The sequence below is a fragment of the Diadema antillarum genome, unplaced genomic scaffold (assembly GCF_040938485.1).
Source record: "Diadema antillarum isolate AM-2024a unplaced genomic scaffold, OU_Dant_1.0 seq00001849_RagTag, whole genome shotgun sequence".
NCBI lineage: Eukaryota > Metazoa > Echinodermata > Echinoidea > Diadematoida > Diadematidae > Diadema > Diadema antillarum.
In genome coordinates, this window is record NW_027272521.1 from 756,399 (window position 1) to 773,868 (window position 17,470).

The 17,470-nt window shown below is 38.5% G+C and overlaps 2 protein-coding genes across 2 annotated transcripts in view; both read left to right on the forward strand.

The window, feature by feature from the left end:
- LOC139712747 (ATP-binding cassette sub-family C member 10-like) overlaps positions 1–9,289 on the forward strand; it is a 32,753-nt gene extending 23,464 nt beyond the window's left edge. Inside the window, 5 exon segments of the mRNA XM_071624543.1 lie at positions 1,257–1,417; positions 1,874–2,127; positions 2,848–3,091; positions 3,931–4,117; positions 9,222–9,289. Of these exon segments, the coding sequence (XP_071480644.1) occupies positions 1,257–1,417; positions 1,874–2,127; positions 2,848–3,091; positions 3,931–4,117; positions 9,222–9,289 (914 nt within the window).
- A 106-nt stretch (positions 9,290–9,395) lies between these two features.
- LOC139712748 (exportin-5-like) overlaps positions 9,396–17,470 on the forward strand; it is a 33,233-nt gene continuing 25,158 nt past the window's right edge. The window contains exons 1-5 of the mRNA XM_071624544.1: positions 9,396–9,596; positions 14,362–14,483; positions 15,479–15,551; positions 16,060–16,197; positions 17,146–17,328. Of these exons, the coding sequence (XP_071480645.1) occupies positions 9,441–9,596; positions 14,362–14,483; positions 15,479–15,551; positions 16,060–16,197; positions 17,146–17,328 (672 nt within the window). The 5' untranslated portion in view covers positions 9,396–9,440. The remainder of the gene's footprint in view (positions 9,597–14,361; positions 14,484–15,478; positions 15,552–16,059; positions 16,198–17,145; positions 17,329–17,470) is intronic.

Genomic DNA, 17,470 nt, shown 5'->3' on the forward strand with positions numbered 1-17,470 from the left:
TAAAATTATTTCGCGCAATATAGGCGTCATTAACAGGTTCAAATTGTTTCTTCCCCAACATTCATTATTCATACTGTATTCGTCTTTGATACTACCTTATTTAAATTACGGAATCTTGGCATGGGGAAACACGCATCAAACATTATTAGATAGGGTTTTATTGTTACAAAAGAAGGCACTTCGAATCATTTGTAATGCCGCTCCTTGCTCTCATACAGCTTCTTTGTTTCCTGAAAATAAGATTCTGAAAATTAAGGATTTGTTTTTATTTCATTTAGGACAATTTATGTATAGTTATAATAATAACTGTCTTCCGCTTATATTCGATTCTATGTTTCCTCGTAACCTGACATACCATAGTTACCCAACAAGACAGTCTAATGAATTTCATTTGCCCCTGCTTAGAACGGTTTTAGCTCAGCAGACATTTATATATACAGGCCCAAGATTCTGGAACTCCCTTAGTCCAGACATAAAAAATGCTCCTTCTTTGTTTTCATTAAAAAAAAGATTGAAATCATTCCTTCTTAAGTCTTATAATGTAACAGAAAGAAATTAATTTTGTTTGTTTATTTTTTTCAGTAAGTAGGTTTTGTAAGCACCAGGATGCTATTGATTTTTCATAGGCTTGTTAGGTCGCGTCTTTCGCGGAATTCCGCATCGCATCCCCTGTTTTTCCTATTGCAAACTTACGTGCCTTCACAGAACAGATAATGTGTTCTGCTATCAGCAATTCCATACAATCGTATATATCACTTTCTCGTCGCTTTTAATGCTCTACACTTCTAATATGGCTAATAGTCTCTGTTGGTTTGATCTTGAATGTACCGATTGATCTAGGCTTTTTGTTCTTAGTTGTCTCGTCTCTTTACTTGTATTTATGCTTCTTCCCTTTCCCCTTTTCCACTTCTTTTTTCATCCCGCACACTTGTAGTTAAAGTTTTCACCTTTTTTTTTCTTCCTGTGAGGTGCCCACGTTGTACAAGCATAGTCTTTTGAGTGGGTACCTCCACTTTTTTTGGCAGAATGTATAAATATGTCTGTATGAAAAATGCCTAAATTTGTAATGATTATTGACAAATGCTATCCTTTGCTATCTATGTATCATTCCTTCAAACGTATGTCGAATTTATATTTTTTGTACATTCTGTTGAAAGAAGTGAAAATAAAACCTTTGAATTGAATTGAATTGAAATATCATGTTAATGTTCCTGCGGCTTTAAATCTTGTTTGCTTCTCTTTCTATCACTGGACAGGTTTGGTCGGTCTAGCCATATCCTATGCCCTGTCCATCACCAACCTCCTTATCACAGCCATCACGCAGTTCACGGAAACCGAGAAAAATATGATCAGCGCAGAGCGCACTGAGCAGTACACTGTTGGGATTCCGGCAGAGCTACAAGGAGGCCTCGTACAGGTGAGGAAGGTACCTCAATGATCCCAGCAATCTCAACATAAAGAGCCCTGTTTTCAAAGTACTGGTGTAGTACAGTGACAACTGGCAATGATTCAGTTTATTATAACATGAGGTAGGCAACGACTTACATGTGAGTTGTAATCAGTATTCAAATGATTTCCTGTGGTAACAAAGTTTTGGAATATACAGTTATGGCAAAATTTCATATTACATGTGTCCCTGGTCAAGAACTTGTCATAAATGTTTAATACTTGGTGAACAGTAGTGTATTGCACTGTTGTGCAATTATTTATGTTTTGGATAGTATAAATATTTTTAAAGTGTGAGCTATAGTGATGTCCACATCACAGACTTGGACAGTAGGTTACCATGTATGATTTTACAGATTTTTTTTTTTTTTAGCAGTAGGTATTTATAGATTTTTCATTGCATTCCTTTTTCGATGTAACGTTCTAGCCTCCAATGACCTGGCCGCATCATGGAGCGGTGCGGTTCCACAACGTCCACTTCTCCTACCGCGCCAACCACCCAAAGGCCCTGGATGGTGTCAGCTTTGAGACCAGTCCGGGGGAAAAGGTGGGCATCGTGGGCAGGACGGGCTCGGGGAAGTCCACCCTCTTCCTGGCGCTGTTCAGGATGGTGCAGATCCAGCAGGGGGAGGTGTCTGTGGATGGAGTCAACCTTGCAGAGTTGGCCCTTGAGGATGTCAGGTAGAGTGACAGTACAGGGCTAAGGAAAGATGACACCTGCAAGCTTCATACCACCCACTGTCCCCTACCCCTTCTTCTTCCACCTTTGGTGGTGACATCCTTAACTCACCTGCCCCTGACCTGCTCCTACTAGTTAAAAATATCATCATCCTATATGTATCATATTTCGTGGTTGTTGGTTTTTTTTTTTTTTGGGGGGGGGGGGGGGGAGAGAAAAGGCCTGTCTACTTTGTTGTCAAGTTATGAGTTATTGTGTCATGTGATCATTCTGAATTTTGTTTGATGTATGGCTGTGAGTGAAAATGCTCTCTCATTATGTTTGTTGCATGGATGTAAAGTGGAAATGAGTGGAAAATCACAAGAGAATGCTTTGCGACATCCATATGTGAAGAAAATTACAATTGGTATTGACTTTGTCCAAGCTGTCAATGAATTTTAATATCTTGGTCATGACTTGATGCCACGAGACCCATGCAATCAAGCATTGTGTTGATTATGCAACCATATTCTTGTGGCAGTATTTAAATCCACATTGCACTGTAGATGCTTTAGGTCTGTTGCAACTATGCAAATGCGACAAATGGATTTCTATCTGCCGTAGAAATAAATATGTCATAATGTAGCAGACAAATTTGTATGTTGTCCATGTCTGTTTCTGTTGCAGTTCTTTTCTGTAACATCTTCAATTTATATGATTAACAAACTTATTTTACCACACAGGTCAAGGCTTGCAATCATTCCACAGGATCCCTTTCTCTTCAGCGGCACTGTAAGGACAAACCTTGACCCAATGGGTCAGTTCACTGACCGGGAACTCTGGAGTGTCCTTGAGAAATGCCACCTGAAGGAAGTGGTCACTCGTATCGGTGGTTTGGAGACCCTGGCAGGAGAGGGAGGCAAACTTTTCTCCACTGGTCAGAAACAGCTGGTCTGTCTCGCTAGAGCAATGCTGACCAAAGCAAAGGTGAGACATGTTGCATTGTACAATGCAATATTACACAGTTGAATTGTAACATTTGATATCCGTGTCATATGCCATTGAATTTGTTTTTACTAGAGTGTAATCCATTCTCAGAATAATGAGCTTATGAATCATAATTTGGTTTCCTCATATGTTGTTTTGTCATCTACATATATCCATTTCCAAGCGAATACCTTAAATCCTCTTTTGTTGTATGAGTCTCTCCCATTTTACTGTTTCTAGAGAATGAGCTGTTGATGTATTTTTGTTACCAGTGGCATACAAAAATCTGTTTTCAAATTTTGTTATATCTAGAATTGATAAAGAAGTAGTGATCACTCAGGCTCTTTTCCCAAGATGAGCAATTATTAGAAACAATCATAATGTCAGCTACATACCAATGAGAAAATGCACACTGCCATTGCCTTGCTGATGCCATAAAAAAGTTTATATTACACAAATGCCTGCACCTTATCAAGTCTGTTAATGTCAAAACTTTATCATGTCTTGCCATGAAGGGGAAATTTGAATCGTGAGTAAGAGGATAGTGATTATTGATATGAAATAACCCTTGGACAAACTGTATTTCAGACTTTCTCTTGACATGAAGATTTTCAGGAGATTTTAGACACTGTTGAGGTTTAATGTTCATACTTATTCTGAGGCAGAGGAGAGTCATCCTTGATGTGAAAGTAACCCTTCATTAATTAACCGGTTGAGGATGGGCTGATTTTGCTGCTACACGCATTTCCCATAGACACTTGCCTGAGTGTACTCGGGACTAGTCTTCAGCGGGTTAAGGATTTTACCATATTTCATACTTTCTCTTGATCCCATCACAGGTTCTGTGCATTGACGAAGCAACAGCCAACATCGACATGGAGACAGACAGCCTCCTGCAAGAGGCCATCCGCGAGGAGTTCAAGGAAAGCACAGTCCTCACCATAGCCCACCGCATCAACACCATCAGTGACAGCGACCGCGTCCTGGTCATGAGTGTGGGCAGGGTGGCCTACTTCGGACAGCCGGATGACATTTCCGCAGTGCTGTGATGTGACTGGTTGAAACCATTTGAAAGTCTGTGAGGCAAATGGCCCAGGTGCATCACAAAAGTATCTGTCTTCATTTTCCAGCGGTCTTGTTGTTGTGACTCCTGTTCCCTTCAAAATATATTGTGTGCTAATTTAGTGGTACATGTACTAGCCTTATCTTTAAGGCGTTATAATGACCTCTGCTCATCAAGTTGATGGGTTTTAGCTTCTGATAATGTACTGGTGCAGAAGTCGATTCATGACGTTCATTTCATGGTCACAATGAAATGAAAAGTCTAGAGGTGTATTGTATTTTCCTGGGATAAATGGCAAAGACCTCTTGTATTCAATGAAAGAATTTGGAAATTTGAAGACAAAAAAAATTTCTCTAAACCTACGAGAAAATATCGAACTGAAATAGGACATATTGTATTGTGGTAGTAAATACTGTCAATGATTGCACTTTGATGAATTTTGCACAAAGGTTCAATAGTTCTAAAGAGCTGTGAGAAGATAAAGAGGAATGATCCTTCTTCTGTCATTTTTAGTATTATGAGGGTACATGTGAAATATCTCATTCTGAATTCAGCATCGTTAGCTGTCAAGTAGGATATTAATCTCCCCTCCGTAGGCCTTGAAATGGCTGATACAAGAAGTATTCAGAACAGTGTCATTTTTTGTCGAGACCACCAGAGGTGTGGGGAGACTAAGGGATCGCCTGCGGCGTCTGTCCGTCCGTCGTCTGTCCGTAACGCTACAAAAACTTGAATAACTCTCTACTGAGGATTTCAATTTCAATCAAACTTGGAGGGAAGAGTGGTTATGCAAAGTTACACATTTTATTTAACATGAAGGGCACCTCAAGGTCAAAGGTTACAGGCAGAGGTCAATGTACTCTAGGGCCCAATGTTAAGTTTTTAGGGCGCGTTTCGTTTATGGCTCGTAACTTTTGATGTATCTGTCTGTTTGTGACCAAACTTAGATGGTAGATGTCCCTTGGGAATTTGAAGGTTACCACAAGGTCAAAGGTCACAGACAGGAGTCAACGAACTTTTAGGGCCCAATGTTAAGTTTTTATGGCGCGTTTTGATTATGGCTCATAACTTTTGATTCCTTTGTCTGTTTGTGACCAAACTTGGATGGTAGATGTCCCTTGGGGAGGTGAAGGTCATCACAAGGTCAAAGGTCACAGACAGGGGTCAACAAACTTTTAGGGCCCAATGTTAAGTTTTTATGGCGCGTTTCGATTGTGGCTCATAACTTTTGATCCCTATGTCCGTTTGTGACCAAGCTTGGATGGTAATTGTCCCTTGGGGAATTAAAGGTCATCACAAGGTCAAAGGTCACAGACAGGGGTCAACGAACTTTTAGGGCCCAATGTTAAGTTTTTATGGCGCCTTTTGATTATGGCTCATAACTTTTGATCCCTTTGTCCGTTTGTGACCAAACTTGGATGGTAGATGTCCCTTGGGGAATTAAAGGTCATCACAAGGTCAAAGGTCACAGACAGGGGTCAACAAACTTTTAGGGCCCAATGTTAAGTTTTTAGGGCGCATTTCGATTGTGGCTCATAACTTTTGATCCCTATGTCCGTTTGTGACCAAACTTGGATGGTAATTGTCCCTTGTGGAGTTGAAAGTCACCACAAGGTCAAAGGTCATAGGCGGGTCAATGAACTTCTGGGAGTTAGAAAAATATTAATTTCTTGTACGCGAATGGGCGAGACACAATTTGGCACTTGCCTTGTTTTTATTTAACTTTTGGTGGTTTATCCCACATGCCCTCAATTTTAATATATATTTGTTTTTCCTGTGTAGGCTGATATACTCAGACTAACTGGCAATATTCAATTCAGTATACATGCAATCTATGTGAATGACATGATGCTATTTGTCACTGTCTTACCACAGGGTATTCTGATTGAAGAGGCAGTTTACATTCATTTACATTTGACTTTAACATTGCATTATATTTCTATCATGAACAACTATTGCTGTTCCTTTTACCTCGATGTGTACATGAAGTTGAGGTTACTTCAAACATTCCATTATTCTTTGCATTATTTGACTTTGATTATTTGACTGAGTGCCTTCTATTACCAGTGTATCTTCATGAATAGCCAGAGTAGCAAATAGCAGGATTTGCCTGAAATTCTCTCCAGTCTTGGTTTAAACAAAAGAAAGCGAAAGAAAAGAAGAAAGGACTGTTCATATCAAGATATCTGAACAGATAAGCAACATTGCATAGCATGGAAATAATCCATCTCATACAGTGTTGTCTGTTCCCTTTCCTTGTTTTGTTTTAGATTTTTGTATACATTGTATTAATGATAATCACTGTAATGGTCAACTCTATGTTGTGATGACAGGGAAAATATTGTCAGCTATGCCCATGCCTTGGACCATCACCATATAATTCTAACTTGGGTTATATGTTCTGATATTTTCCCCAAGGTTAGCCAACCATACATCACACGGTTTATCTATGAAACTCAAATATGGCACAATGCAAATATGTAATAGCCATTGTTATACATAGTTTTACGTGAAGTAGATTGCTGCCTATACATAACCTGATTTAGCTATGAAATTCAAATATGGCGCAATGCGAATAAATCCAATAGCCATGGTTAGACATTGTTACCACATGGAACAGATGGCTGATTATAGGATGAGTCACTGCAAGTGCATTACCAGTAGTTAAAATGTTTGCTCCAAGTGCATAAAGAAGAATTCATAATTTATGGAGTATATCAGATGGGAGGTATGTATATGCCTTTTCTTGTGGGACAGTGCACTCCCTTTTTGCCAAAGTCCTTAGGACCAGGGGTTTTCTTATGTTATATTTAGATTTCCGTGTAGCCGAACAGTGAACTACATAAAGATACGTATATGTAAATGTTAATTTTGACACCCTGAAATTTTACTTCATTGTAACAGGAATTTTGTTATAACCATGTAGCATTGTATTTATTTTCCATCATTTAAAAGATATATAAACAAAGATGTACCACATGAAATAGACCTTCAACGGAGGGATGACCCTACTCAGCTCTGTTATTGTAACAGTGCTGTTTTACAGGGGGGTCACTTACATGAGAAATATAAACCAACAGTACAGTTACATACGAAGAAAATATAAACATTCAGAGAAATATTTCATGTGAGAATTATATACAATAACAACTTTGATGATAAAAATATACACGCAAAGGAAAAAAAATATATAGGCATTTATGTATATTCAACAGAGAAAGAAAATGAATGAGGAATATACATCTACATGTTAGTTACATAAGTAATGATAATGAACATTTTCATTCATTACGGGAGTGCACTGTACCTGCATCGCCAATGTCTTTATTTGGTTTGGAAAAGTAGTTTTATATTTGCCGCAAAGCATGAATTTAGATTGCTACCATGGGCAAGTATTTTGACAAGTATTTGTAATTCGACAGTACAAGTATGCCTAACTACTGATAATGCACTCACCTGTATTCAAACTTGAGTGTAGACAAGTTTCTGACAGATTAGAAATGAATGGTAACATTTTATTTGATGACCATGGTGACGTCCTTACTGCCAATATTGACAGAAAAAAATATCTCTTTCTTCATAAGAGTTGATCTTATTCTCAAATATGTCAGTGACTGAAAGTTGCTTTCAAGTTTATATGTTATTAAATTATATTTTTCTTGCAGTATAAGTGATGAAAGTGCATTTCGAATTTCCTTTGTTCTGCTAATGATGATGGACCTGAGCCTAAAGACCCCAAAGAAGTTTTCCTACTGAAACTGCTAGGCACAGAGTGACGGTCTTGCCAGGTTGCAGATCAGCCATTTCTCTTTTTATGTGTTGATGTTGGAGATGAACATGAGGATGATCGATGATTATTCTTTCTGATAATGACTTGTTATGCTGATCGACATGTCTGTCAATATTCAATAATATGCTGAGGAGACTGAATAGGGGAGAATTTAGAAATTCCAGTTGTGAGTGATATGTATGCAAAAGTGTGTCTGCAGTCTGTTCTTTTTTTCTTTTCTTTTCTCTTTTTTTTTTGGGGGGGGGGGGGTGTGTCTTAAATGCCTGCATAGGTTTTGTGATTTGTGTGTGTTTTTGTGTGTGTGTGTGTGTGTGTGTGTGTGTGTGTGTGTGTGTGTGTGTTGTGTATTCTTGTCCAAATTCATCAGGGTATTGATGATGATGAAGATAGCAATGTGTTGGCATGTGTATCTATAGTTGTTTGATTAATTGGAAGTGTGTGAGTTAAATGAGGGGTACTGGTAGGGCCTATGAACTCATAGACTCAACACACTCACTGTCATCTACCAATCATCACACCACCATGATGAGTATTCTGCTTGAACAATGCACCTTCAGGCAATGTAGGAATGAAGGCTCTTGCTTCGTTCAAACCAATTAATCAGTGGGAATAAATTAATAGTCTCTGCCACAGCACAGACTACAAGAAGGTCAACCATCCATACAGATAATTGCTTTGGTCCTCGTTAGTGAGCTGAAATAGCAGTACATGTGTTATGGTAATTTCAAATTAAATCATATTTGTCATGTTCAGACGTGTGCTATGTTCCTATATGCTGAATAGCCTTGACAATGAATCATCTTCCTATCAGGGAGGTGGGACTCTCTTCCCACCTCCCTGCTCCTATGGATCACAATAGGCCAGTTCAGAACAAAGATCAAAACAGAATTAATACACTGTATGAAATTATGTAAATTGCCCTTTTTATTTACTTGCTTTTTATTTATTTAGTTTTCCTTTTTCTCAATTTGTCCACAAAATAAGTAGGCCCTACCCAGTTTACAAAAGACAATATAAATGTAGTAACATCACACAGCCTGGAAAACAGGCTAGACTCCTCAAGTATTTAGTAAATTTTTCTGAGAAATTAATTTTATGCAAATTATACGCAGAATGAAAGCGCAAATATTTACATGTGAATGACGCGCCTCAAACAACAACAACAACATCCTGTATTCACAACTAGTGGCATTGATTCTCGATTCGCACGGCTTCACACACGAGGTGTACTAGTACCTGGGGATAGCGCTGCCAAGCTGCTGTACCTTTACCGTGACCCTCGACCTCTCTCGACCGTCGGTACACGGGTAGCTGTCCGCTCATGCCTCTGCCGCCGCGCCGCTAGCGCTCAATGCGCCATGCGGCTCTCTAGCTCTCTTGTCTCTACAGCATAAGCGAACCACAGGCTGTATGAGTAGCGCATGCAGTCCTCGCCGTTGATTTCACAAAGGCACAGTAAAGCGAGTGGATCGTGGAACGAAAATGTCGTAGTATTCATGTTTATAAGTATTCAATCATATCCGATCCATCGTTGCCATACGTACACATCTCTGAGGATGGAGATAGAAGAACAAGCCAGGCAGTTGGCTGATGCTGTTAACATCACTCTGGATTCAACAATTAACCAGAAGAGGCGTATGGAAGCTTACCAGGTAAATTAGAGAAGGCCATTTCCATTTAACGTTAGAAACATGTTTAATTGTAGATCTGGGCTTCTACTACTATCAGTTAATATAAAAATCAAAAGTTGGTAAATTAAGCCCAGTTATTGACCAAAAAAAAAAAAAGAAACATCTTAAGGGATGGATTTTCTTCTGCTCCTGACATTCTTCAATTCTCTAACATGTTAAATGTCTATGTCTAGCTAGAGACTAAGTCTAGATCTAAACAAAGAATCCTGCATTACCTGATTACCACTGTGTAATAGAACTGCCAGGTATAACGTTTTGTCGTTAGATCTAACGTTGTTAGACAATAATAGACAACAAGACGTAGATTTTTTTATTTTTTTTAAAGAAACGGGGGGGGGGGGGGGGGATAGTGAATCATGGACATGATGTTTGTAACATTTTATCCTGAACATTTATTGAAATTATTGATTTGACAGGTAATGAATGGGTTGTAGACTCGGTTGTATGACTGTTTGATGTGAGTGAATATGAGTACGATATTCAAGGCAAGCACGAGGCTTGGCTTGATGAGGAATGAGGTGCCCTAGTACCATTTCCAACCAGGCCAATAAAAGCCAAGCTAGTCCTCACTGAGCCAGGCCAGCATTGCGTAAGCGTGAGCCTACGCCGAGATGGTGACAGAACCCTGTATACATCAGCATGGATCTGCACATATTGAGAGCTTGGGCTATTATTAACTGACCAGCGACCCCAACCCGTACCGAGTCGGGGTCGCATTGCAGCCCTACACTTGTATGGCTATTGATGTACCACCTGATATGGCTTAGTATTTTGGTGACCAGAGACTTACAGGGTTTTACACTGAAATTCGTAGCCATCATACTGATACTAGAGGCGCGGAAATCGATTTACAATATGATCTGTTTTAAGAGCCCAGTGAAAGATTTTATACGAGGTTTTAGTCCTTCCGCACTTCGTAGCGTTGTACAACTTACACAGCGCATGCGCTAACAGCCTTGCTGTCGATTGGGTATGGATAAAACGTAGCACATGTTATAATACACAATGTATGCGTGTGGAAAAAATAAAACAGGACGGCTAGCTGTGAACTGAAGTGAATATTCATTCGTGCATGGGCAGATCATTTTACTTACATGATATGTTCAAAATAGCGAACCGCATCTCAAGTGGGGATCCCGGAGATGGTCTCAAAGATGATGACGATTAATCTTTTTTTCGGAGGTAATGGTGAGGGATTAGTCGCCTATAATATTCAACAATATGGTATTACAACATGTGGCTTTTCGTTGCTAATCCGAGTGTCTTTTTGAACGATGAGTTGTTTACAGAATTGCAAACATCGCAGTGCACTTGATTACTTCACTAAATTGCATACAAGTCGTCGGGGCGCTGTTACTGGTTTGCAGCACCCCGCGCCGGGGTTAGGGCTATTATCAGTAAAGTCTAGATGTCATCGCATGACTTCCTTGTGTCGTCACTGCACAATAGCAATGATTAATGATTTTAAAGGGTTGCCAACTCTCACACATGTATAGAGCATGTGACTTGCACGTTTTACCTAATTGAGCAAGTCTTATTTGTGACACTGCACCTCTAAACAAACAAAAAGTCGCCAGAAATGAATTTTTAGTTAAGACCATATTCTGAAAGAGCAGACTTTAAGCTTTAAAATGATGTATAGATAACTCAAATCAAATGGACTCTCCTAACCTATCTTAATATTGGAAAGAAAGCACAAACTCAGGAAAAGTGTAAACTGAGAAAAGAGGCTCTGAAGTACAGTGTCTATTCAAGCGCTTAATCTTTACCAAACCGTGCTGGCTGTGCGATGAATGGGACAAAAAAGAGGAAGTAAACCACCAGAGTAACAACAATGAAGGGATTATCAGATTAAACTGAAATTAAGCATGTACCATTAACACATTCTGTCCATAATTAATGCCAACTTTCAAAGCAGTAGCACTATCCTTTCAAAAGTTATTAGAGTTGAAAGTGAAGAGTGTGGACAAGGTTTTTCAGAAATGAAAAAGGGATTCTAAAGACACACCTAATCACACTATTCTACCAAAAATGTTCGAGATAAACTGCTAAAAAACACACTTTCCTGCCCGTTTTATGATACCAAATTTTAGCATAATGTAAACGAAGACCCGCTCTTTCAGAAAATATGAAAAAGTCAAATTCGGCTAGGTTGACCCATTTCACTTATTTTCAGTCCTCACGCAAGATCAGTGAGTGCGACTTTATGTTCGTTTTGAGGTGCACGGTCACATTTATGCTTATTAAAAAAGAAAAACTGAAAAAAAACCCTGAGAAATCAAAACGGCCATTGTTGTTTGCACTGGAAGTAACAACAAATCTCTCGCTAGTGCACATCCTTTTTGAGATCCTATATTAATCAGATGACAAACTGCAAAATATGGAAATATTAATGATGCAGCTCGAATTCAAGAACCTTCGAATAAGGTTTTGAACTGCTCAGCATGAAAATATTGCTGTTTACAGTAGGGCCTACATACCAGGTACTTCATAAAACTGAAAGATGTGCTTGATATGTCAGTTTCTAGCAATACTTCAGGACAAGCAAATCAGAAAAAAATAAAATGAGAATGTGGTACTAAGATGTAATGTTTGCTGGTTTATAGGACTGTCAAGGTGGAATATTTTTATTTTCATGCCTCCGCCACGAAGTGGTGCCGGAGGCATTATGTTTTCGGGTTGTCCGTCCGTCCGTCCTTCCGTCCGTCCGTCCTTCCGTCCGTCCGTCCTTCCTTCCGTCCGTCCGTCCGTCCGTCCGTCCTTCCGTCCGTCCGTAATGAATTTTGTGGACAAGGTAACTATCAAAACCTGTTGAGGTATCCTAATGAAACTTGGCATGTATGTGTATTAGGGGGTGAAGTTGTGCCTATCAACTTTTGGGTGCACATGCTCAAGGTCAAAGGTCAAAAGGTCAAGGTCAAATACATAAAATTTCACTATTTCCTTCATATCTACTGAATGCCTGAAGATATTTTCTTGAAACTTAGTGTATACATGTATTACCCAATTAAGATTCTCTGGTGAAAGTTTGGGTCATGAGGTCAAAGGTCAAAGGTCAAAAGGTCAGGGTCAAATACATCAAATTTCACTATTTCCACCATATCTATTGAATGCCTAAAGATATTTTCTTGAAACTTAGTGTATACATGTATTACCCAATTGATATTCTCTGGTGAAAGTTTGGGTCATGAGGTCAAAGGTCAAAGGTCAAAAGGTAAGGGTCAAATACATAAAATTTCACTATTTCCACCATATCTATTGAACGTCTGAAGATATTTTCTTGAAACTTAGTGTATACATGTATTACCCAATTAAGATTCTTTGGTGAAAGTTTGGGTCATGAGGTCAAAGGTCAAAGGTCAAAAGGTCAAGTAAAAATATTAAAACTTCTTTTTTTTCTCCGTACCTTGGAAAATTGTTCAAGGTATCTTCATGGAACATAGTATATACATGTACTGACTGGAAGTGATTATCTAGAGAATGTAGAGTTCATGGGGTCAAAGGTCAGGGGTCAAAGGTCAAGTGCAACACTTCAAAATTTTACTATTTCCCTCATATTTATGCAATGCCAACAGGGTTTTTTTTTTTTTACACTTGGTGTATGCATGTGTAACCTAATAGACATTCTCTGGAAATTTTTTTTTTTCTTCTTTTTTTGCCTCAAAGGTCAAAAGGTCAAAGATCAAGTGAAAGTGCTGAATTAACTTTTTCCTCCATATCTCGGAAGTGGCTAAAGTTATCTTGAAACTTAGTACATATTATTCATGTTCTACCTGAAAGTGATTATCTTTTGAATTTTAGGGTCAAGGGCCAGATGAAAATGGTAACAATTTACTATTCAATTCAGAAATTGCACGTTTTCTCCACACCTGTACCTTGAAAATTACTCAATGCCTAAATGTATGAATGGGGCAAAGTCAAGTTAAAGTCCTTAAATCCCTAGATACATGCTCTCCTATTCATCCAATTAAACCTAGGTCAAGGAAGGTGAACATTCAACACATTTGTGACAAACTTGTCATTTCAATATTTTGCCAATTTTGTGAAAATGTAATCACACATTGTCCACATGTACTATCTAGACCTATTGGGAAAATCATGCATTATGGCGGAGGCATACCAGTCGCCAGAGCGACATTTCTAGTTAGAAATTACAATTGTATATGGCAATGAATGTTCTACTGAACTTGCAGGATACATTATAACCCAGGGCTATTATTATTATTGATATATTACTGTTATTAATTATTATTATTTTTTTTATCATGATTATTATTATTATTGTTAAATATTATCATCATCATCATCATTAATTGTGGAATATGCAGAGGAATTATCTCAGAAATCTATGAATCTATCAACAAATGAAGTTCACTGAAATTAGCCAAGACTGGAGGGTGAAGCATTAGATGATTTCTAATATTTTTTTTTTCTGTGCATTTGGCACTGTTAGTGTGAACGTGATTATAGGGAATATCTTGAGAATATTGGGGCCACAGAACTGGAGGGGGAGGGGTAAGCATTTGACCCTTTAGCTTGTTCGCCAATAATGGTGCAACCCCCCCCCCCCCCCCTCACACACACACGCACACACACGCACACTACTGAGGGTACCCCAGACCCTGAGAAATAGTTGTGAATTGATACTATTTGTATGGAAATTCAGATTGTCAGGCTGCTTTGGTTCCATGGATCATAATGAAACTGTTTTCTCCTCCTGTTTCAGATATGTGAGACTTTCAAGGAGAAGTCGCCTCACTGTGTGGCTTGTGGAATGTACCTCAGTGACGCCAAAAATTCACCAGTTATCCGACATTTTGGTTTACAGTTACTGGAACACTTTGTAAGGTTTGTACAGAAAAAAAAAAATGAAGTACAGTGTAATTTATTCTTTTGTAGTACAATAAAGTTCTAAAACTGTTGATGAATGCTGTATTGAATCTGAACAAGACTATTCCCAAAGTATTTGCTATATTTTACAGGGATGGGATGATCTCAATTTCTTCACTCACTACACTCACACTTACAACTACACTTATGAACAGATTATGTATAGAATTACATTATCATATACTGTTCTTGCTCAGTTTTCCGTCTCACTTTTCCAGATTTCTCTATTATTTAGACATAAATGCACAGTCTCTGCGTCTTCTTACATTTTCAGTGCAAAGTATACTGAAACAAATGCAACATAACAATTCACATTTGAATTAAAAAGAAGTCAGGACATAAATACCAATTACTATAATACGATGTATCATACCTCCCACAATGCAGTCATTAAAAGGATATGTACGTACAAGTATTTAGCTCATCTGATCGTTTGATCAGTGGGATGGGAGTGAGAGAGACCCTGAGGTATGATTATCCTTCCTTGACAGTTAACTAGGAAAAAAAAAGCAACAAAGACAAACAACAAGGGAAATTTGAATGATATTCATTTCAATTCCATGTCATGTGAATTACGAAACATAGAAATAGATACATTGTATACATGTGCATGTGAAACATACAAATATTATCATAATTTTTAGTGAATTGTCTACAGTATAACTTGTATAGATGTCGAGCACAACTAGCTGGAAAGTGTTGTGCTTTAGCATATCCTGCTTATCCTGCCAGCAGGCAATCAGACTTCTTATTTGGACAATCACCAATCCTGACATTGCAGGATAACTGAGGTTGGACTGTTACATCTAAAAAGAGTGTTTTCTTGTATGCATGAAGGAGTCAGAAATATGCATCATAACATGAGGGTGTGATATAAAATGTGTTTGATCACTTTCAAATATGACTCTTTTTTGCATGTAATCATGTTTGATATGTCTTGTTCGCACCTTTAGATTCAAGTGGAATGATGCTTCACAAAATGAAAAGGTTCAGTTTAAAGAAATTACCCTACAGCTCATCACAAAGGTATAGTGTAGATAAGTACCGAATGTTCTGTATCATACAAATGTAAAACTCATTTAGTTAATAAAAAGAATCTCAGATTAGCAGTATTTGTTTTAAATCAAAGAATCCACATTTCTATTTCGTACTATCAAGCAATATTAAGCATAAGCAATATGAATTTGGCAATTTGAAAGATGAGATTTTGTTCAAAAATGTACTGAACATTATCAGAATTTTTCATTGTGCAACATTTACTACAAAAAATGAATTGACGAAAGGTTTCTGTAACAAGACAAGGGACATTGGATATGAAAAAGTAAAGGTACATTGTTGTGAGTCTTGATGCCATGATTATGCCTGACTACGTATCATTTTCATTTTATATGGCCCCAGAGGACAGTATGGAAATTAACTGAAGGCCATCAAGAAACAGATATTAAGCTTGCACACCTAAGCTTGTGTGTGAGCAATGTATGAATAAGTTGTGAATGGATATAAACTCATGGTATCTGCTATCTTGACCGTCCAGGGAGCTGGTCACATCCTCGAGACGGCTAACTATATCAAGGAGGGTCAGGTCAAGATTCTTGTGGAAATGGTCAAGCGCGAGTGGCCTCAGCATTGGCCAAGTCTTCTATCCGAGCTGGACCAGATGAGCCAAATTGGAGTAAGAGTAGCTGATAAGAACTCAATGCACAATAATGTCTCCCCACCACTCCCATTGCCCCACCCCCTCAAAAGTAGATTAAGTGTATGATAGAAGATCTCTGGTATTTATTTTTAAAAAAAGAAGAAATAGATCATTTCATCACTTCATCTCATGTGACTGTGAATGAAAATCGTAATAGCTGAGCCTCTTCATTGTATGACATCTTGAGTACAATGGACTCCCGTCATAACAAACTTCTCGGGACCGGCAATTTTCTTTCGTTGTATCAAAATTTCATTTTAAAAGAACAAATAAACAATAAAAAACACAGAACGGATAATGTGGCAGCCTGAATTTTTATTTCATTGTAACCGGAATTTCGTTAAAACCATGTTTTGTATAACAGGAGTGCACTGTAATTCAAACAGGAGGTTCCTTTTCTAGTGATTTGAATTTAGCAGACCAATATGTATGTCAAATCATAGCTCACACTGATGACTTTTATCCACCCTTAGATGTCGCCATCTAGTGGCATGAAGAAACATTTTGAAGTTTCAGTACAATAGGACAATGATTTTAACATTGACATTTACACTGTGAGTTATAATTGCAAGCCTACTGAACTGATGTCCTTGCAACATTCCCACAATGTCACATAAAAAAAAAAGAGTAATTCTTTTGTAGGAAACATGGTGAGTTTGCAAGTGGGAATTACTGTAGTGATTGCTCTGTATCAGGACAATTACCCTTCCCTGCCTAAGTACCGGTTAGTGATAGGGTTAGAGTACAGATTAGGGTTAGGGTTAGGTTTAGTGTTAGAATTTGGGTTAGCATTAGGATTAGGTTTAGCATTAGGATTAGGGTTATGGTTATGGTCATGGGAAGGGTGTGGGGTAATTATCCAGGTGGTAGTTGTCCTACAACCAACTGATACATGTGTGTCCATGTACTCTCTGTTTCTATCAGGATTCTCAGACAGAGCTGGTGCTCCTCTTCCTCTTGAGACTGGTGGAGGATGTGGTCTCCTTCAGGAACCTCCAGCAGAGGAGGAGGAGGGACCTCTGGCAGGCCCTGACCTCCAACATGGCCGATATCTTCTCTTTCCTCTTTGTGCTCCTGCAGAAATACTGTGAGAAGTACGAGGCCTTGGTGAGTGCTCTGCGTGAAATTCTGGTCAAAAAAGACCGGGGGGGGGGGGGGGGGGGGTGTTTCATAAAACTGTTGGTAAAGTTACGAACAACTTACGAGCGACTGGTGATCAGTTGCGATGTGCTATACTTACTAGAATTTC